The sequence below is a fragment of the Meles meles genome, chromosome Y (genome assembly GCF_922984935.1).
Source record: "Meles meles chromosome Y, mMelMel3.1 paternal haplotype, whole genome shotgun sequence".
Taxonomy (NCBI): Eukaryota; Metazoa; Chordata; class Mammalia; order Carnivora; family Mustelidae; genus Meles; species Meles meles.
In genome coordinates this window covers 12,735,897-12,757,789 of record NC_060088.1, presented here as the reverse complement: position 1 = coordinate 12,757,789, position 21,893 = coordinate 12,735,897, and the positions used below count along the sequence as shown (strand labels likewise).

General features: G+C 36.2%; 1 protein-coding gene across 2 annotated transcripts in view; it reads right to left on the bottom strand.

Moving 5' to 3' along the window:
* The window catches only part of LOC123935823 (probable ubiquitin carboxyl-terminal hydrolase FAF-X), a 157,555-nt gene that overhangs the window by 28,710 nt on the left and 106,952 nt on the right, over nt 1–21,893 (bottom strand). For both annotated transcript variants that reach the window (XM_045996623.1, XM_045996624.1), the window contains exons 27-31: nt 8,939–9,047; nt 8,332–8,478; nt 7,213–7,359; nt 3,776–3,998; nt 1,199–1,419 (exon numbers count right to left, since the gene is read on the bottom strand). In XM_045996623.1, coding sequence (XP_045852579.1) covers nt 1,199–1,419; nt 3,776–3,998; nt 7,213–7,359; nt 8,332–8,478; nt 8,939–9,047 — 847 coding nt within the window. The remainder of the gene's footprint in view (nt 1–1,198; nt 1,420–3,775; nt 3,999–7,212; nt 7,360–8,331; nt 8,479–8,938; nt 9,048–21,893) is intronic.

Sequence of the window (21,893 nt, the reverse complement as noted above, 5' to 3'; positions counted from 1 at the left end):
ATTGAGAAGGACACACTCTAGAAAAGCAACCTAGTAAATAAACAATATACTGTTGAAAAAATGTAAAGCACATGGTTATCAAGTAGCAAAAGAAATCTGGTATCTTGTCTGTACTTTCTGCATTTTGCTAGTATGGTTAACCATGTGTATTTATGTTTAATTCAGCATCCTACCGGTAACAGAACTACAGAACTAAGATTTATACCCCAGTTTTCTCTGTCGCAATGGTTCTTAACCAGGTAATGCGGTGGGCACCTCATATGGGGATTCTTAAAACAACAACAACAACAACAACAACAACAACAGTAAAAAGTGAACATATTCAGATACTGATGCCTGGATGGTGTGATTTGTCAGGCTGTGAGAAGAGTGCAGGTGGCTGTATGTTTCAGAATCTCCAAGACCACTAGATTGCCAAACTAGTTTTGCTCACAAAATGCAAGAAGTACAGGAATGGGAGAAAAACCACTTACTACAATTAGAGTATTTTCTCTCTTCTCTATTAATCCTATGAACTTGTGTAAAGGAAAAAGAAGAAAAATAAACACAGTTTTGATATAAACAATAACTAAAAATTAAGTCTTCATGTTAATGTATAAAGAGCTACATCTTACTTTTATATACTCTGATTTGCCACTAACACATAACTTTCTTATGTTCTGTACTGCATATTCCTGGTATCATGATCATATCCTTACTATTTACTAATATTGTTAACAGGACAATACAACATTATTTAAAGTAGCAAACAAGTTTGTTTTTGTATTAAGAAATCATAGTATGAGAAAAATATTAAGAGTATTCTAAGAATAGGCACAGGTGGTGAAACTGGTAACAAGGATAAATAGAATATACTTTAAAAATTAAAAAATCAAAATATAAATCATTTTAAAATAAAATATATTTGTCACCTTGTAACACCCAATTTTACTTACCACATTGTACAAAACATGATTACATTAACTGATACTCTGAAGAACAGAAAAGTTGTAATAAAGATTATCAACTTCAGTTGAAAGTTTGTTAGGTAATAGGCACTAGGATATGCCAGAGATAGTAGAAGATTCAGAGATTCTTGTCCTGTCATCAAAAGTAGTTTAAAAAAGTCCTATAAGAAGTATAACATTCTAAGAGAAAAAAAGCGTATCTAGTAATCAAGACCTTGAAACACAGAAAAAAATGTATCATTAAAATTTACCTCACTGTCCTGCTTCTCATCACCGAACATATCATCATCTACATCACTACCTGTGCCTTCAACAGCAAGAATACTGTTTCTGATGGAAGGAATCATATATAGCTGTTGTATCACAGAGTTCATATAACATGTAGCACCAGCGTTTTTGAGTCCCACAAATCCTTTCGATGGGCGGGGTCCAACAGGTGGTAGATATTCCCATTCAGTAAGAGCTTCACAAGCTGAGAGAAGAAAAGATCCTCATAATGACTCTGGCCACTGTGTTATGCTGATAAACTAATATTAGCAATAATTCTGTCATTTACTACAGTCATCTAAAACTAGTGCTCTGGGGCACCTGGGTGGCTCAGTGGGTTAAAGCCTCTGTCTTCAGCTCAAGTCATAATCCCAGGGTCCCAGGATTGAGCGCCCCACATCTGGCTCTATGCTCAGCGGGGAGCCTGCTTCTCTCTCTCTCTCTCTGCCTGCCTCTTTGCCTACTTGTGATCTCTGTCAAATAAATAAATAAAATCTTAAAAAAAAACAACAAAAAAAACTAGTGCTCCAAATTTTCATTTCAGTACCACCATGTAGATCCCAAGAACTACCGAGGCTGCAATTTACTGATGCTGCATCTATGACCATCTGTTAGTCATGTCAGATAGTATAATATTAAATTTCTTAGTGTAAACTGTAAGTAAAAACTGCTTTGCCTATACACACGTTTTATCTTTAGGAATTAATACCACAGTGTATCTCAAAAGTCTGTTAGAACTGTAAATTACTTTATATACTTCATCACCTTCTGTAAATCAAAAATAATCTAAACATCAATCACTATCTGGGAAACAGTTTACATAAATTAAGAGTATACTAAATTGCAAATTATATGGCCAGTAAGTAGAATTAGATAGATTTTTATGTACCATTACATTTTTATTGAATACAAAACTAAACAAAAGAAAATAAAGAATGCTGCAAGTAGTATATTCCAATTTGAGTTACAAAGAAAAAAACTTAGGTGTGCCTGGCTCAGCGGGTTGTGCATCTGACTTGTGGTTTTTTGGCTCAAGTTATGTTATCAGGGCTGTGAGATCCAGCCCCATGCTGGGCTCTGCACTAAGTGTGAAGTCTGCTTGGGATTCTCTCTCTCTGCCTCTCCCCTGCTTATATGTGTGCATGCTCTCTCACACATAAACAAACAAACAAAACCTAAAAAAAAAAGAAAAAAGAAAAAAATCTAAACAGAGATACACAAATACAGAACTTTTATGCATACATAATTTCTGAAATAGGAATATGGAATCAGAAGGAAGTTTAGTACCTTTAGCCATCTTTTTCTTTTTTTTTTAAGATTTTATTTATTTGAAAGAGAGAGAATCAGAGAGCATGAGCAGTGGGGACTGTCACAGGAAGAAGCAGATGCCCTGCTTGGCAGGGAGCCTGATGTGGGACTCCATCCTGGGACTCCAGGATCATGACCTGAGCTAAGGCAGTCGCCTAAGCAATTGAGGGCCCCTAAGGGGCCCCTAAGTCTTGCTTCATATATGAATAAATAAACCATAAAACTCATAAGCTACATAAATTTAGACAAACAAAACTAAGTTTTTAAATATCTCTTTATGTAGCGTACACAGTACCAAAAAAAAAAAAAAATCCAACTTTTGGTTATACTCTGAAAGATGGGAAAACCAACATAATTTCAGATGTTCTTAAAGGTTATTGGATGTACTCAATAATTAGTTCTGCATGTTTTATTAGCAAACCCATGATTTGCACTTAAATAGATTTTATGTTATTTACTGTTATTTTTACTAATTACTCGTCCTCTTTGAATTTCAGTTCTAATAAGATCCAAAAACTGCTTACAACGCTCATGTGGCATTAACTGAGAACATAATAAAAAGCACGTGTTATCTTTTCACATTGTAATCTTCAAAACTTTAACTTTTTTAAAACTCAGAGTAAGATAATGCCAAGCAATTTCAAAGTGAGGGCCTGCAATTCTTCATAGACTTTAAAAAAATTTTTTCCCCCACTTTTAGTTCTAAATACTAAATCCTGTAGCATCAAATTTGGCTTCTTACTCGAGTTTAAATTTTATTTTATATTTGATGAAATAAAACATTTTGCTGTATTACTTGAAACAATTATATGAAGGTATTTAAATAGAACTGGAGAATTTTTCTGTGTGAAGGCTTCTGTACTTATCATCTCTTTTTGATTACATAAAATTGTGTTAATTACATATTTGATTATTAAAATTATTAAACTTCTTAATAGTTTCTAAAAAACAAACACATGGATTAAACATTTCCTAAAAGATGGGGCACCTGGGTGGCTCAGTGGGTTAAAGCCTTTGCCTACAGTTCAGGTCATGATCCTAGGGTCCTGGGATTGAGCCCTGCATCGGGCTCTCTGTTCAGCAGAGAGCTTGCTTCCCTTCCTCTCTCTGTGCCTGCCTCTCTGCCTACTTGTGATCTCTGTCAAATAAATAAATAAAATCTTTATTAAAAAAAAATTTTTCCAAAAAGAAAAAACCCAGAATTTTAAACATAGATAGCTGAACCAAAAAACCTTACAAGTTACAATACTTACTAGTTATTGCTGTGCCTATGTAATACATTTCAGTCAGACAGTCTACTATCTGTTTGAGGTTCCTTACACAGCCAACAGCTAATGCTACAAGTAGTTCAAAACCAGCATTGATAGTGGCAGGTGAACTACAGACTGGGATAGCCTGCTCAGCTGGCAGTTCTCCATTTCTCATACATTGCAAGTAAACTTTGGAAGCAGGAAAGATGAAATCATCAATTAATTCCTAGAGTTGAAAAAAACAGGCCACATATTACTAGCAATATATATTTAGGAAAAAGTGTACCTTGGAAGAAAATATTTTTATAGTTAAGAAAATACTTCTTTTTATATTTTAAAAACAAATTTGGGTTCTTAAATAATAAAACAAAATTCTATTTCACACTATTGATTTTAATTAGGAAACACACAATTCTAGGTATTTTAGGTATAAATGCTGACAACAAAAGCATGTATTTTAAATAAACCAACTCCTATAATGAAATGTGAACGAAAATAAATGAATTAAAATAAAAAGAACACTTTCACTGAATTATCATACATACATCAAATATGACATAAAAAATGAAGTCTTCCAAGATATAAGTTTTCTTTAAAGGTCTGATCAAAAGAATTGAAATTAACTAAATAATAATAACAAATGTTACTCATTAACATTTTTCTGAACACTGATTTACCATTACAGTTAACCCTTAATGGATCCACTTATACAAAAGCTTTTTATCAATACGTTTTCTGCAGCTTTGCAACAGTCTGAAAAAACAGATGAATAACATAACCTAGAAATATTCACAAAATTAAAGGAATTTTATGTAATGAATCCTTAAGATTTATGTAGATATGTAGTTTATTTGATCTGTAAAGTATACACAAGTTAGAGTTATCATGTATTCAAATGTGCCCACACATGTACATGGTGCCATTCCAGCCCAGAGAAATGTAGACAAAGATACAGTATTGAATCTTAATTGCTGAAAATTTACTATGGTACATATTACGGCAGGTTCAGAGCCTGCTGCTAGTGCGGGGAGCTCAAGAGTTTTGAGCATTCCGTTGAAACAGTGTGCGATGATAAGCATCACTATGGGAGTAGTCTGTGTCTTTAATAAACCGCAAATCGTAAAAGAGATCTCTCACTGTTCTCATGTATTTTTCATTGTGTTTAGTGCAATACTGCAAATCAAGAGGCCATAGACAAATTCCCAGATACCATTAAGAAAATCACTGAGGGGAAAGGGTATCTGCCTGAGCAGCTTTTTATGCAGACAAAAGTGCCCTATTCTGGAAGAAGGTGTCACAAAGAGGAGAAGCCAGCACCAGGATTTAAGGCAGGAAGGGATAGGCCGAGTCTCCTGTTTTGTGCAAATGCAGCCAGGCCTGATCAGGTCCTGCCCATATCTATGAAAACTGCTTCCAGTCCCTGAGAGTGAAGGCAAGAGATAAACATGAGAAGCCTCTCCCTCGGCTGCACGTGAAAGCCTCGACAACAAAAACCCAGTTTCTGGACTGGTTCCATCGATGGTTTGTCTCTGGCATCAGGAAGTACCTGGCCAGTGAGGGACTATCTCTTAAAATTCTTTTGCTATTAGATAGTGGTACTCATGAGCTAGACCCCCCTGAGTTTAGGACCAAAGGTGTTAAAATGGTCTAAGAGTCCCCAAACACAATGTCTCTAACTCATCTCCCAGATCAGAGGGCCATGAGGACCTTTAAAGTTCATCACACATGGCGCCACATGAAAAGAACTGTCAGTGCTTGGAAGAGCACCCTGATCTAAAGAACAGCATGAGGGGCGCCTGGGTGGCTCGGTGGGTTAAGCCTCTGCCTTCAGCTCAGGTCATGATCTCAGGGTCCTGGGATCGAGCCCCGTATCGGGCTCTCTGCTTGGCAGGGAGCCTGCTTCCTCCCTTCTCTGGCTGCTGCTCTGCCTACTTGTAATCTCTCTCTCTCAATCTGTAAAAAAAAAAAAAAAAGAAAAAAAAAATTTAAAGAACATCATGAGAACCTGGAAGGACAGCTCCACTGAAGACGTCACCATTGTCACAGAAAAAACTGTGAGAACCATTAAGCCCCAAGTAACTCAGATTGGAGAAAACTGTGTCTGGAGGGTTGTGTGTGACTTCACAGTCTCTACAACAGAGACAATCAGCAAAATCATAAAACAGACTAGATATGGCAAGAAAAGCGGTGGGGGGCGGTGGGGGGGGTGAAGAGTTTGAAGATTTGGATCTTGGAGGAAGATCTGGATCTTGGGGAACTTCAAGACTTAATACACACCACCTCAGAAGACTTAACAGGAGTCAGTCTGATGGAGATGAGAACTCCTGAACCAGTGCCAGATGATGAGGATGGAGACACAGAGAAACGCCATGCCAGAAAACAGATTCAGAGAAGGCAGTTGGGCAGAGGGCTCTGATTATCAAGATTGCTTTTGACTCCTTTTGTGACATGGACCCTTCCGTGATATGGACATCAAAACTAAAGGAAACAGCAGACCCATTCAGGGATATTTTGTAGAGAAATGAAACAGAAGCAGAAAGGAAACAGCAGATCCATACAGGGACATTTGTAGAGAAAAGAAAAAGTAAGCAAGTCCCATGAAGTTACACTGAGTGTACCTGCCTCTCCTGCCTCCCCCCGGGCACAGCAAGACCAACTCCTCTTCAGCCTACTCACTCTGAAGACAAGGAAGAGGAAGACCTTTATGATCTCTTTCCACTTAGTGGGCACTAAATCATCATCACGCTGTACAGTTAATAAACTTGTCTCTTGTGTCTGTGTGTGTCTTTGTGTCAAAATTTAGTAATCGTATGGCAGGAACTGCATGAGGTGTTTCATGTCATCAGCATCACAACGTATTCGTTGTGTAGAACATTGTGTGCAAGACTCATCCTTACAGAGGCATACAGAGAGTAAGATGTAATGTAAAATTAATAATGTGCCCATGTTCTTACTGTTTCATACTTTGCAAAAAAAATACATTTTTTTTTTTTTTTTTTTGGGAGATCTCTAAGTTCCCTGCAACGAAACCAAGTGACTGGCAGTGCAGGTTCCTTAGAGCTGCTGCTCCATCAAGTGCGGGGACCACTCCCGGGACCAAGAAACAAAGTGGTGGTTACCAAAAGGTAGGGGTGGGGAGATAGGTGAAATAGGTGATGAGGATGAAGGAGTCCACTGTGATGAGCACCAGGTGTTGTATGGGAGTGTTGAATGATTATATTGTACACCTGAAACTAATATTACATTGTTTGTTAACCATAATTTAAATAAAAACTTAAAAAACAAAACCACCATACTTTCCTTGAGATGAAGATATTGATAAGATAAATAACAATGATGGTCTCTCAAAGCAAAATACTATAGCGTTCAATGAGATAGATTTGCTAACAAACATTTAAAAGGTCATGGTAAGTAGTATAGTGCCAAAATTTAGAACTTACTTTAATGAGGTTAACACCTCCTTTTTCACAACCAATATGATACTTTTTCTCAGGTGTTTGAAAGGTTAGTAACTCTTTTGTTACCCCAAGGTGACCTTCCAAGACTGGCTCTTCAACACCTGTTTCACCTGTGTTTTTAACGTTATCCTGTGAGAAGAGAAATGTTAAGAAACCTAATTCACAAGAAATGACAACAAAGAAGCAAGAACAAAAGGGAGCTGGAGGAAAGTGTTACCTCAGGTGTAATTATTCCACCCCTTTCCATTCATGTGATTTCTCCTACCTATAGAACTCTTTCAACATTAAATGTGGAATTTTGTCCCAAGACACTGGCAATGTCTGGAGATATTTCTGGTTTTCACAAATGGGAGGGAAGGGAAGACACCCCTTATTAATTAGAGGCTGGAGTGTTGCTCAACATCTTACAATGACTATCACAGCTCCTCAGAACAAGGAATAATAGTAAAATGTCAATGGTGCCAAAGTTGAGAAACAGGAGAATACTAACCTACAGTTTAAAAGCTATCCATTTCAAAAATATATTCTAAAAGAACTCCGTCTGTATAAGTGAAAGGCACAGATGGTTAAATGTAAGTGCTAATCCATTAGACATTTTTAATTAACAAAATGAAGACTATTCTAAATATGATAATGGGGCACCTGGGTGGCTCAGTGGTTTAAGCCGCTGCCTTCGGCTTAGGTCATGATCTCGGGGTCCTGGGATCGAGTCCCGCATCGGGCTCTCTGCTTGGCAGGGAGCCTGCTTCCCTCTCACTCTCTCTGCCTGCCTCTCTGCCTACTTGTGATCTCTGTCTGTCAAATAAATAAATAAAATCTTAAAAAAAAAAAATAAATATGATAATGGGAAATATAGTTAAAAAGTATACCAAAATGGAGGAAACTGAACATCAGAATTCTGAGTCCCAACACAAGTAAACTATTTGTATAAAATGAAACTAGGTGTATATTCTATGTACTGTGGGTCACTAATTTAGTAATGAATCGTGTATTTGGTTTATTTTTATTATTCCCACAGGTTAACATTACGCAAAATCAAAAAGCTCTCCATTAACAGGGTTGATTTAAAAGTGTTGTAGTAAACAGTATTATACCACTTACCCTAATCCTTTTGAGCCAATCTATTTCATTGTTTAGAAGAACTTCAGCATTGGGTACACTGATATTGCTATTGTAAGCATAATTAAGAAGGTGCCGTAGCAGAGTGAAATAGTCACCTGAAAGTTTACCTTTCTCTCGTGCTGTGCTCTGAAATATAAATTATAATATGAATTTACAAGTCATGTTGAAGATTCATGTTAATTTTTAAAAATCTAGGTAACTGGTAAAATGAAGTGGCAACACCTTATACCAATGACATAAAACACAATAAAACTGTTTGAATTCTACTTTTCCAAGAAACTATTTCTAAAATGAAAATATAAATCAGTCTACAAACAGTACAGAAATTATTGGAACAGATTTTATTTCCTAAGCATAACTAAATCTTTCCTTTTTTTAAAAGTTTTTATTTTTTTTTTAAGTAATCTCTACAACCAATATGGGGCTTAAACTTACAACCCCTGAGATCAAGCAGCATGCTCCACTGACTGAGCCAGCCAGATGCTCCACATAAGCAAATCTTAATATAAGTCAAAACTGTAATTTCCTAAATGTTCCTGATTTTAAGAATGAATCACACTGATAAGTCCATTTAAAAGTATCTCACCCCCAAAATGGTAAAGAGCAGAGTAATGAAGAAAAGTAGAGGCCTGTGTCCCATGCAACATCTTGTGCACATTAAAAAAAATTGCTCCTGTGCCAACTGACGAACAGTTCTGAAAGAAAAACATTTTCTATTTAATGTATTACATTCATGAAGAGAAAAGCTCCAATAAATTATTCTGACACTGGTTTATCTTTAACAGAGTAGACAAATTGCAAAAATACAAGGTAATGACTTGTAACTCATTAACACTGAGACAGGAAAATAGAATAGATAAACCTATCTTTCAAGGAGTGAAACCTCAAGTTGTAACCACAGTCTGGAAACTACGGGGTATAGTTTCTTGGTCTAAGACTTCACATAGTTTTTAGTATGCACTGATGGGGGTGATGAAGAAACATACAAAGAACAAATATATGTGAATAAGTGTTAATTATTTGCAGGATATTCTTTAAAATGTCCTTTGGAAAAACCTTGGACAACCCTTTAGAGATAATAGAAAATATAATAAAAACTCTTTATTTTTGGCCTCTCAAAGAACCATTTTTAAGGAACTGTGCTTTGAAGCAAGTAATTCATGCAAACTCAGAAGAAGCTATGTGAGATTTTTCAGTGGTTCTCAAATATGACCATCAGATTAGAAGCATCAGCATTATTTGGGAAACTGTTTGGGAATATCTTAAAAATACAAATTCTTCAGCCCAATCTATACTTTCTGATTTAGAAACTCTGGAAGGGAGACCTAGCAATCTACATTTTAATTAGCAATTTCAAGGATTCTGATGTAAATCAAAGTTTGAGGATTATTTGAATACTATCTTGTTTATATATTACCATGTATTTGACAAATTTCAAAGTCAGTAATTTCAGTACCAGAAATTTCATCTAATTATTACTTGCATCTTTAAAAATGTTCAATAATGTGGTGATCTCTCTAGAATATCTAGTTTATTGCTGTGATTCTGGAATCAACAATATGACATGTTCAGTGAGAAGCTATTAACTTAGCAAATGCTACTTGTTTACAAGACAGACGTAACTCCCATTTGATTATGAGAAATTAAAGTTTTCACAAATTTAGGAAGAGCTTCTCTTTTCCTCTGGTCAGGATAAAACAAAGCCAACAAAATCAGCTTTAAAAACTACTTAATAAGGTACAACTGTCTCAGTGAAATGATTCTGCAAAAAACCATGGTGCTTCAAAAAAACTCAGCTGCTCAGAAACAGTCTCTGATAAACGCACTATCTGGCAACACTCAAGTCTCACCTGAATGACTTCTATCTACAAATAACATCAACCTACTGACACCTGTGCAAATCTGCCCATGCTTGAACTCCATATGTATCACATGTATCGTCTGTTTATTCAGAAAAAGTGCCTAGCTGGTAGAGCTCCCCTTGCTATCTATTCTCAGCTATAACTCCACTTTTGTCTTTTTATTTCAGCTGAATAGTGACCTTAAATCTCTGACAAAAGCAGGCTCCTTCATGAAGAGAGATTCTGCTATTAAAAACAGAGCCTAACACATTTAGGTGCTAAGTGGTGACTGAAAGAGCATTATGTTACATTTTATATCTGTGGGTAAATGCCATGCTTTTGTCTTGATACCTGCTAGATCTCTGAAATAAATTTATGGTTCAAATTTGAAGGATTTTAAGTTTTATGGTTCAGCGTGACTTTTCTACCTGTAATTTTAGTCCAGTAGCACCACTTACTTTTTCTTATATTCTTATTGTCCCATGTTTATTTTATATATATATATATATTTAACCTTTTTTGGAAAAAGAGACTAATTAAAACAAATGCAAGATGGCCACATTCTAATTTTCAAGTCTATTCTCCAATTTTAGTATATGTGCTGCTGAAGCGAGCACTCAAGTCTATTCTCAAAAGGTAAAAATCACCTGACTACTAACCTTATTTAAGAACTTAAGAATAAAAATTCTGCCAACCCCAACCAGAGTCCCTAGGAAATATTCTGGATTGCCTGTCGGAAAATCATTAGCAACTTCGGTATCCTAAGAAAAACTTTATCAGGATAAAAAAACCAAAACAAAACCACTTTGGGCTATCAATGATGTGGTGCAGAGTGTGAAGAGACATGTATGCTTTCTACTTCAAGTCCAGATTAGTGGCCCTGAGCCCAACGATCCTGTCTTCCTGCTCCTCTTCTTTCAATTACCCTAGAATGGAAGCTGTCTGATATTTCATTGACCACATTACTGTTTCACAAAAGTATTAATAAGAAATGAAGAAGAAAGATGACAAGGAGAAGAAATAATATATGCTGAAGTTTCAGTAAACCAGATTACCAGCCAGACTTCATCACATTTAGACTTGCCCAATTGTAAGGCTAAATAACTTTTAAAGATCTTAAAAGTCCTTCTAATCTATAAATACCAAAGACAGCATTCAAAAATCCCTCCAAAATAGTAACTACATTGTTTCATATGTATGTCTCATTTTCACAATTTTCTGTAGGAATGTTTCAATACTTGTAACAAATTTTCAAAGATATCTTGGGAGTATACTGCTCAAGTACATTAGAAGAATGAATACACATTCCAAATATCTGATCCTTGTCATTTTCTGAAGGAAAAAAAAAAAGCAGCATAAGAAAATAACTTGAAAAGTTAGATCATGCATATCACACCTCCATCAAAATGCTGTAATGACATAGTATTTCATATAAATCAGGGTACAAGGAAACAGCTCTGTAAACTTGTAGAGAATAAGTAGCATTCCTGGCCTCCAATCTAGAAGCTAGTAACAATAGCTGCAAGTTCATGTAAGTTGTGAACGAATGACTTAAAGTAAAATCCAAACTCCTTACAATGTCCTGTTTAGTCGTAATCAGACATACTGTTAGGTTCTCTCTCTTACTGCATCTCTAAAACTGTCTCCCTTACTCACTTTAAAGTGACAGGTGACCTTCTTGCTGTTTGTTCCTCTAGAATGTCAAGAAGACTTTTGTATTCAGAACTTAAACATATGCTGACCCTTCTTTGCACTTATATGCTCATTCCTTTTTTATTTTTTTCAGGTACTTATATAAAAAAATTATTCTATTTTTTGGGGAAGAAGCAAGTGGGATAGAGTGAGAGGGACAGAGAGACTCTTATGCAGGCTCCGTGCTCAGCCCAGTGCAGAGTCCAATGTGGGGTTCATTTGATCTTACTATCCTGAGATCACGATCTGAGTGAAAATCAGGACTCAAACACTTAAATCACTGAGCGACCCAGGCACCCCTTTGAGGTGCTTATTTGAATGTCACTTGGTTAGCAAAGTATTTCCTGATTGTCCACTATAAAGTCAAAGTATACCAAATTTCACACATAATTCATAAATTCACCTAAAAACAAACCAAATAAAAAAAACTGACATTGATGGTGGAAAATGGCAGGCAATGGTCAAACACATTGTAAATTGATAGAAAATCCCACAGTTCTTAGGGGCAAAGATTGCAATGGAAAAATAGAACAGACAAAGTAGCAAAAACTAGAGTGGCTTTCTTTGGGGAGAAGTTGTTAAGATACTGAAAAGCAGCTAAAAACTGAAGGAAAAGTCACATGAATGGTCATGACGGAACAAATACTAAAAAAGTACATTACCCTAAGCTTTCACCTGGGACTGATATATATGTAGTAATACAATCAGAAAGGTGAACAATGAAGCAGAATTATAAATGTTTTCTGGTAGTTTTAAAGGAATGTGTGAATACAGATCCAATCTGCAAAACAAAATTTTATTTATTTTTTGTATTTTGTCAAATACTGGCACAACATAATCTAATCCTTCAACAATCAAGAAGAACCAGTCCTGGAGAAGAGGATGGATCTAATTTCCAGTTAGGACATTATAAAATTTAAAGGTAAGTTTTTGGAGGAAAAAAAAAATCACAAGCATACAAAGGAATGAAAAAGTGTGACCAATCCAAAGGAAAGAAATAAACTATCCATGAGGAAGCTAAACATTGAACTTTCTGTAAGATTTGAAAACACTCGGGGCGCCTGGGTGGCTCAGTGGGTTAAGCCCCTGCCTTCAACTCAGGTCATGATGTCAGTATCCAGGGATCGAGCCCCACATCAGGGTCTCTGCTCAGCAGGGAGCCGAATAACCCCTCTCTCTCTGCCTGCCTCTCTACCTACTTGTAATCTCTGTCAAATAAATAAATAAAATCTTAAAAAAACAACAACTTGAAAACACTCTTAAACATGATCAAACTACTAGAGGACAAACAAAAAACAAGGATGTAGTAGGACAAACTTATTAAGAAGGAGACAGAAATTATATAAAGAACTAAATGAAAATTCTGGGCACAAAAAATAAACGCAGAAACAGAAACTCCATAGTGGGATTTAACAGATTTCAGCAGGCAGAGAAAAACAGTAAGATAACAGCAACAAATAAATAGTATTTGGGGCTTAGAAAGAGAAGTTAAAAAAAGCTTAGGGGGGCACCTGGGTGGCTCAGTGGGTTAAAGCCTCTGCCTTCGGCTCAGGTCATGATCTCAAGGTCCTGGGATCGAGTCCCGCATCGGGCTCTCTGCTCAGCAGGGAGCCTGCTTCCTCCTCTCGCTCTCTCTGCCTACTTGTGATCTCTATCTGTCAAATAAATTAAAAGAATCTTAAAAAGAAAAAAAAAAAGCTTAGGGGATGTGTGACACACGATGAAGTGAACTAATATATGTAATATGAAAGTTCCAGGGGAAGAAGACAGAAAAACACATTTCAAGAAATAATGGCCGAACACTCCACTTCTGATGAAAGACATGAACACACACAGCCAACAAAGGCAAAGAACTTGAAATGCAAGAAACTTGAAACTAGATAATTTTAATACAAAGTCACACTGAGACACATTATAGTCAATTTGTCAAAAGCCATAGACTAAACTGTGAAATCATAAAGGATGAAGCAATGTGTCATATGGGAGTTATCGTTAATAAAATTTATAGATGATTTCTCCTATTTCTCTTCATAGGCCACAAATCAAGAAAGCAAGTGTAGGAGGACAAAAATGGGGTGCCTAGATGGCTCAGTGAATTAAGTGCCTGACTTTGACCCTGGCCATCATCTTGGGATTGTGGGACTGAGCCCCATCTTGGGCCCCTTGCTCAGTAGACAGTATGCTGAGCCACCCAGGCATCTGTCTACAAGGGTCTTCTACAAACCAAATGAAAAGATACTTAACCAGTTATTTGAAACCATATGAAGTAAACAACACTGGTAAAAGTAACTACATAAAAAATGTAAAAACTAGTATTATTCTTCTTTGTCTATGTAATTCTTTTTACTGATGATTTTAAAAGCAAACATAAGAAACAATTTTAAATCTATCTGAACAGTCATACAGATGTTTACAAAGATGTAATCTGTAACAATAAAAATATAAAGGGGAAGCACTGAAATTGAGAAAATGGTATTGTTACTGAAACTAACTTGGCATTATTAAAACACTATTATTACTATTATTATTATAATACTATTATTATATATTATTATTATTATTCAAACTAGACTAAGTTCAGGGTATTAACTGACATTCTTAGGGTAACAACTAAGAGACTCTAAACAATTTATACAGAAAAACAAGGGAACCAAAGTGGTACACTATAAAAAACTTCCCCTCCCTTTAACTTTTCCTTTATTTCTATTTACTTGTTTCTTTAAAGGATTTTATTTTTAAGTACTCTCCACACCCAATGTGGGCCTTGAATCCACAACTCCAAGATCAAGAGTCACACATTGCATTCTCCAGTGTCTGAGCCAGCCAGGTATCTTATCATTCATTAACTTCAAATGGAAACAGATAAGTTCTCCCATTCAAAGGTATATATTGCCAAAATGACTTAAAAAAGAAAAATAAAACAGGAGCACCTGGGTGGCTCAGTGGGTTAACCCTCTGTCTTCAGATCAGTTATGATCTCAGGGTCCTGGGATCAAGCCCTGCATCTGCTTCCTCACCCCCTGCATCTGCTTCCTCACCCCCTGCCTGCTGCTCTGCCTACTTGTGATCTCTTTCTCTTTGTCAAATAAATAAATAAAACCTTAAAAAAAAAAACCCCTCTATTTAAAAAAAAAAAAAATAATCACCTATGTTAACTACATGAGACTCACTTAAGATATAAAGACACGAAATTAAAATGAAAAGCTAATTTGGGCACGATGCTTGAATAGACAGTACCAAGAATCCATCTATCAGTAAAAAACGTCTCATGTAACAACACAAATGTTCCAGAAACAACAGTCTGTCCTCCAAATAACAGAGATATGTGTTTTGATTGTTGTTGCTGTTCCTGATCATGTAGTTTAGGAAGCCATTGTTCAACTGCCAGTCCCATCTGGAAAACCATTTCCCTCTGGTTTAGCACCTCCAGAGCACTAAAAAGGGCAGATGGATTTTCCCACTCCACTTTTCTGTTATCCTGTTATGTGTAACATGACATTTTAGGATTAGGACATTCAATAGCAAACACATACATGGGGGAATTTAGGAAAGTGACCATACATACCCAAGGGAGGGAACAGTTTCAGAAAACACCTATGAAAACCTTCAGTATACACTGCAGGTAGATTCTCAGACAAACAATAACAACATCAAAAGCAAACAAAATTGTGGCAAAGGGAAAATGTGGTTTCCAGAATTACAACACTGTATATTTCTAATACCCAAACATACAAAGTACAGAACGAACCAGGAAACTATAGCCCAGTGAAGGAAAGAAGTCAAAGGAAAGTCCAGTGAAGGGAAGAAGTGAACAGAAGATGTCCCTGAGAACAACCAGATGTTAACTTTCAAAACAAGTAATATAAACAAAAAATAAAACTCTCTGGGACTCCTAGGTGGCTCAGCTCAGGTCATGATCTCAGCACCCTGGCATGGAGTCCCACATCAGGTTCCTTGCTCAGCTGGGAGTCTGCTTCTTCTTCTGCCTTCCACTTCCCCTGCCTGTGCTCTCTGACAAACAAATAATCTTAAAAATAATTAAAGAAAAAAAACCCACAAAAAATAAATTCTCTTAAAGATGCTCAAAGAATGAAAAAAATATGAGAATTGAGGTAGGTATTAAAAAAAATCAATAAAGGGACAGAAAAATAAAAACAAACTCCCTTTTATAAAAAGTTGTGGAGCTGCAAAGTACAAGAACTCTAAATGAAAAATTTAAATAGAGTTGAACAGCCAGTTTAAGAAATGAGCAAATGTAATGATAGGACAACTCTAATGACTGTGTCAGAAGAAGAAAGAATGAATGAAAATTAAAAGAACCTAAGGGGCCTGTTGGATACCATCAAGAAGACCAACATATGCACTGTTAAGAGTGAAAGTAGAGAAGACAAAGACAGCAGCACAAAGATCTGAAAGGCTGAAAAATTTCCCCCATTTGAGGAATGAAATGGGCAAATTATATTTTTATATATATAATTATATTTGAACTATCAAAAGTCAAAGAAAGAAAGAATCTTGAGAGTAGCAAGAAAAGCAGCACATCAAGTCCACAGGATTCCCACTAAGGTTATCAGTGTTATTTCTCATCAAGAAGGCCTTGAACAAATTTAAACATCAAGTGCTCCAAGAAAGAAAATTATCAAGCAAAAATACTACATCTGACAAAACTGTATTTTATTTTATTTTTATTTTTTTTAAGATTTTATTTATTCATCTGACAGCGAGAGAGAGAGAGATCACAAGTAGGCAGAGAGGCAGGCAGAGAGAGAGAGAGGGAAGCAGGCTCCCTGCCGAGCAGAGAGCCCGATGCGGGACTTGATCCCAGGACCCTGAGATCATGACCTGAGCTGAAGGCAGCGGCTTAACCCACTGAGCCACCCAGGCGCCCCCAAAACTGTATTTTAAATATGAGAAAGAAATTACGATGTTCACAGATAAACAAAAGCTGAGTTTGTAACTTAATCATGAAACTATAAGAAATCTTCCTTTAATCCACATGGATAGGCAGCCCATATAATAACATGGATTTCAAAAGAGAAAACTAAATTTCTCAAATCTTATGAAAGAAGAATTCTCTAGAAAAATGTAATTCAACACAGAGAAAAAAAACAAGGACACCACAGTAAATTTTACCCTCTGACAACCATTATCTATAAGAGAGAGGAACCCACCCTGCCCCTCCCCATACACAGCCCATTTATCTAATAAATAAATCAAGTTCAGCTTTCAGCAAAAATTAAAAGACACACTAAAAGAAAAATGAAAACCAAAGTTTGAAGGAAGGAGCAAATATCGGAATTAGACAGAGATATAACAAAGATGTCAGAGTTACCAGACTAGGATTCTGAAAAATGTATAATTAATGTGCCAAAGGATCTAATAGATAAAATGAAGAACATGTAAGAACATGGGGACAATGTAATAATGTAACTAATACAGCAGAAATTCTATCAAACTAATGTTATATATGTCACTGTAATAGAAATGAAGAGTGAACTGTAACAGGCTCATCAAGCTATACAACTGAATAAAAATTATCAATGAGCTTGAAAAAATACAGGAGGAACTCTGAAAACTGAAATGTAAAGAAAAAAGAAAAAGGTGAAACAGTACCAGGAATCGTGAGACAACTACAAAAAGTAAAACACGGGACGCCTGCGTGGCTCAGTTGGTTGTGTCTGCCTTCAGCTTAAGTCATGATCCCAGAGTTCTGGGATCCTACATCCGGCTCCTTGTTCCGTGGAAAGCCCTGTTTCTCCTTCTGCCTGTCATTTCTCCTGCTTGTGCTCTTTCTCTCTCTCTGACAAATAAAATCTTGAAAAAAAAAAAGAAAAAAAAAAAGAAAGAAAAAGTAAAACATATGGGTAATGGGGTACATATGAAGGAAACAAAACATTTCCACCAATAACAGTGGAGAATTGGCCAAAATCAGTGACACTCTGAAGTCAGTGATCAAGGAAACTGAGAACACCAGAAAAATTAGTACCAAAATTATCTGTGTGTAGGCAATTCATATTCAAATTGCAGAAAATCAAAGAAAAAGAGAAAAATCTTGAACGAAGCAAGAGTAAAAAACCTTACCTATAGAGGAGTAATAATAATTACCTTGGGCATCTCTTTAGTAACCATGAAAGCAAGAAGAAAATAGAGTGAAATATTTAAAAAGTGTTGAAAGAAAAAACTCACCAACTTAGAAATTAGTATACAGCAAAATTATCACTAAAAATTAAATGAAAAATAACACTTCCTCGGACAAAAAATAAGGAAAACTGCCAGTAGACGTGTCTTGCAAAATGTTAAAAGAAGCACTTCAGAAAGAAGGAAAATAATAAAAGTCTGAAACTTTAATCTATACAAAGAAACAAGGAACTTCAGAGAAGTACTAAATTAAGGGAAAAAGTTTTTTCTTAATTCTCTTAATTTTTCTTAATTCTTTTTCTTAATTAATAGATAATAATGTGTTCAAAATAATAAATGGAACAGTAACTTGCTGAGTATGAATAAGTGAAATAAATGACAGCAGTGTTACAAAGAAAAGGAGGAGAATTTGGAAATTCTATGTTTGAAGGAATTTGCCACACTCTTGAAACTGTATGATGATCCTGCAGATTGAAGGGCAACCACATTTAAAAAGTAATTAAAGAAGGTTAACGTCTTTCTGGTCTGTAGAGTCTGGAAAAGGTGACTGCTCCCTCAAATGCACACAAAACACAAAGTGATTAAAACATGGAAAAACAAGGAAGCATGACACCATCAATTAATAATATCTTTAAATAACTGAGTCCACAGAGATGAAAAACTACAAGCTGCCTAACAAAGAATTTAAAATAACTGTTTGAACTGAGAAATATAATACATGAAAAAAATGCAAAGACTGATAACAGAAATCTTTGAAAAGAACCAAAAAGAAATTCTGCAGCTGAAGAATACAATGAATGAAATGAAAAAAATGCAACAGAAAGCTCAACAAAACAAATGAAATGGAAACAAGGATACATGAAGTGTAAGAGAGGTAAGAGAGGTCATTTGAAATTGTCCAGTTAAAAAAGAAATAAAGACTGATTAAAAAGTCTAAGATTTATGGAGCAATGTCAAGAAATATTAGTAAACAAGAAAATAAACAAAGAAATAAACAAGAAACAAATAAATAAACAAGAAATATTAATAAAGTCACAGAAGGAGAAGGGGCTTATTTTGAGACAGAATGGCTGAAAACTTTCCAAAGGTTTGGAGATAAACCAGATTTGTGAAACAGATCACAAATAGGACTAATAAAAGATTTCATTAAGACACATATTATAATCCATTTATCAAAAGTCAAAAGAGGGAATTCTGATAGTAGCTAGAAAAATGACTCTTCACATAAAAGGAATCCTCCATAAAACTCTAAGACGATTTATCAGCAGAACCTGGCAAGCCAGCAGAAAATGAGAGTAATATTCAAAGTGCTGAAAGCGAAAAATAGTTAACCTAGCATGTTATATGCTTGGTAAAGCTGTACTTCAGAAGTGAATATAAAGACATCCCAAACAACAGTGAGAGAATTCATCACCCTAAAACGTACATTGTAAGAAATGTTAAAGGTAGTTCTTCACGTTGAAAGAATGTTAATTAGTAACATAAAAATATAAGAAATTATAAAACCACCCTGTAAAGATAAATACAAATTCACTATATTCTTCTAATACTATGTGTGCGTTTTTTTTTTTTTTTAATATTTTATTTATTCGACAGAGATCACAAGAAGGCAGAGAGGCAGGCAGAGAGAGAGAGAGAGAGAGAGAGGAGGAAGCAGGCTCCCCGTGGAGCAGAGAGCCCGATGCGGGACTCGATCCCAGGACCCTGAGATCATGACCTGAGCCGAAGGCAGAGGCTTAACCACTGAGCCACCCAGGCACCCTGTCTGTGCGTTTTTAAAAGATTTTATTTATTTATTTGAGAGAAAGCAGACATGAGAGACAGAGCATAAATGGAGGGGGAGTCACAGGCAGAGGGAGAAGCAGACTCTCTGCTGAGCAGGGAACCCGACACCCAGCTTGATCCCAAGACCTGGGGATTATGACCTGAGCAAAACGCAGACACTTCACTGACTGAGCCACCTAGATGCTCCTCTTCTAATACTGTTATAATGGTACATGAAGTCACTATTATCTCTAATATTAAAGTTAAAAGGCAAAGTTTTTTTTTTTTAAGATTTATTTATTTATTTAACAGAGAGAGATCACAAGTGGGCAGAGAGGCAGGCAGAGAGAGCGGGAGAAGCAGGCTCCCTGTTGAGCAGAGAGCCCGATGTGGGGCTCGATCCCAGGACCCTGAGATCATGACCTGAGCTGAAGGCAGAGGCTTTAACCCACTGAGCCACCCAGGCGCCCCCCTTTTTAAAAGATTTTAATTTATTTATTTGACAGAGAGAAAAGAGCGCAAGCAGGGAAGCAGCGAAAGCCAGCTCTCCACCAAGCAAGGAGACCAATGCAGGACTCGATCCCAGGTCTGGGGACCATGACCGGAACTGGAGGCAGATGCTTAACCAACTGAGGCACCCAGGCAGAAGTTTTAAAATCACTATAGCCATAGTAATTTGTTAGTGGATACACAACATAGATAGAGATCGTGACCAAAAAATGTGGGATGACCTAAGAGTAAAAGTGGCCGAAAGACCTGAACACACATTTCTCTCAGAATGTGCTAATCAGCACATTAGAAACTGCTCATCATTAGGGACATACAAATCAATCTTGAAGGAGATACTACCTCACATCAATAACAACAGATACTATAAAAAAAAAATTAAAAGTGTTGGCAAAAATATAGAGAAATCAAGAAAAATGTGATTAGGATATGTTTAAAAGGTACTGATGCAAGATATTTTATCTCATGGTAATGATAGAAAAAACTTCTAGTGGATATATAATAGATAAAGAAAAATGAAAAATTTCACTACCAAAAAATGAGATCACAAAGCAGAACAGCAAAAAAGGAAGAAAAAAAGTACAGGACAATTAACAAAAAGGCAAAAGTAACTATCTTTTAAAAATTACTTAGAATCTAAAATGGCCTAAATTTGCTAATCAGAAAACACTGAGCAAATAAACAGATTAAAAATAAGATAAGGAGTGGGCACCAGGTAGCTACCAGGAAAGAAATGAACATGGAGTTGGAAACTGGAGAAGCAAAGGTGAGATGTTCTGGACCCAGGGCCTCAGACCAAGCTGGATCCCGAGGAGATGAAAAGATGATGCGTGAGGATATGCTCTCATCCATATGGAACTTCTTTATCTACATAGCCCTGTTGCAAGTCACAGTTTTGTCTCAAAGAAAGTGGATAGCAAATGAAGATGGGCATCACTAAGGAACCCAGTTACAATTTCAATTCCTATCTGCAAATGAATAGGCCCAGAAAGATTTAAGATACTCTCTGAATGCAAGGACATTGAAATTCTACTTGTTACGAACAAATCTGGCTCTGGTAACTGACCTTCATATCTAAACCTTAAAAAGTACTTGGGAAGTAAAGACATTTTGCGGCAAGAGTACACCCACATGCCTGTGATGTTTAGCTTCTGTGAATTTGATGTAAATTTTTTTTTAAAGATTTTATTTATTTAACACAGAGAGATCACTAGTAGAGAAAGAGGCAGGCACAGAGAGAGACAGGGAAGCAGGCCCCCCGCGGAGCAGAGAGCCCAATGCGGGACTCGATCCCAGGACCCCGAGATCATGACCTGAGCCGAAGGCAGCGGCTCAACCCACTGAGCCACCCAGGCGCCATGATGTAATTTTAAGTAATGTCACATTCCATTTTCTATCAAGTACTAATTATAAGGGAGTAATGGCTGCAATAAAAATATAAAATATAATAAAATAAAAAAATATAAAAAATAAAAAATGTAAAAAACAAGATCCCACCATACGAGTGACTTTGGCTGATAGTGAAAAGAAGAATAAAGATGTTTCGTACAAATGGTAACTAAAAGAGAGTAGAAATGAACAGACAAAAGAGCAGTAAGT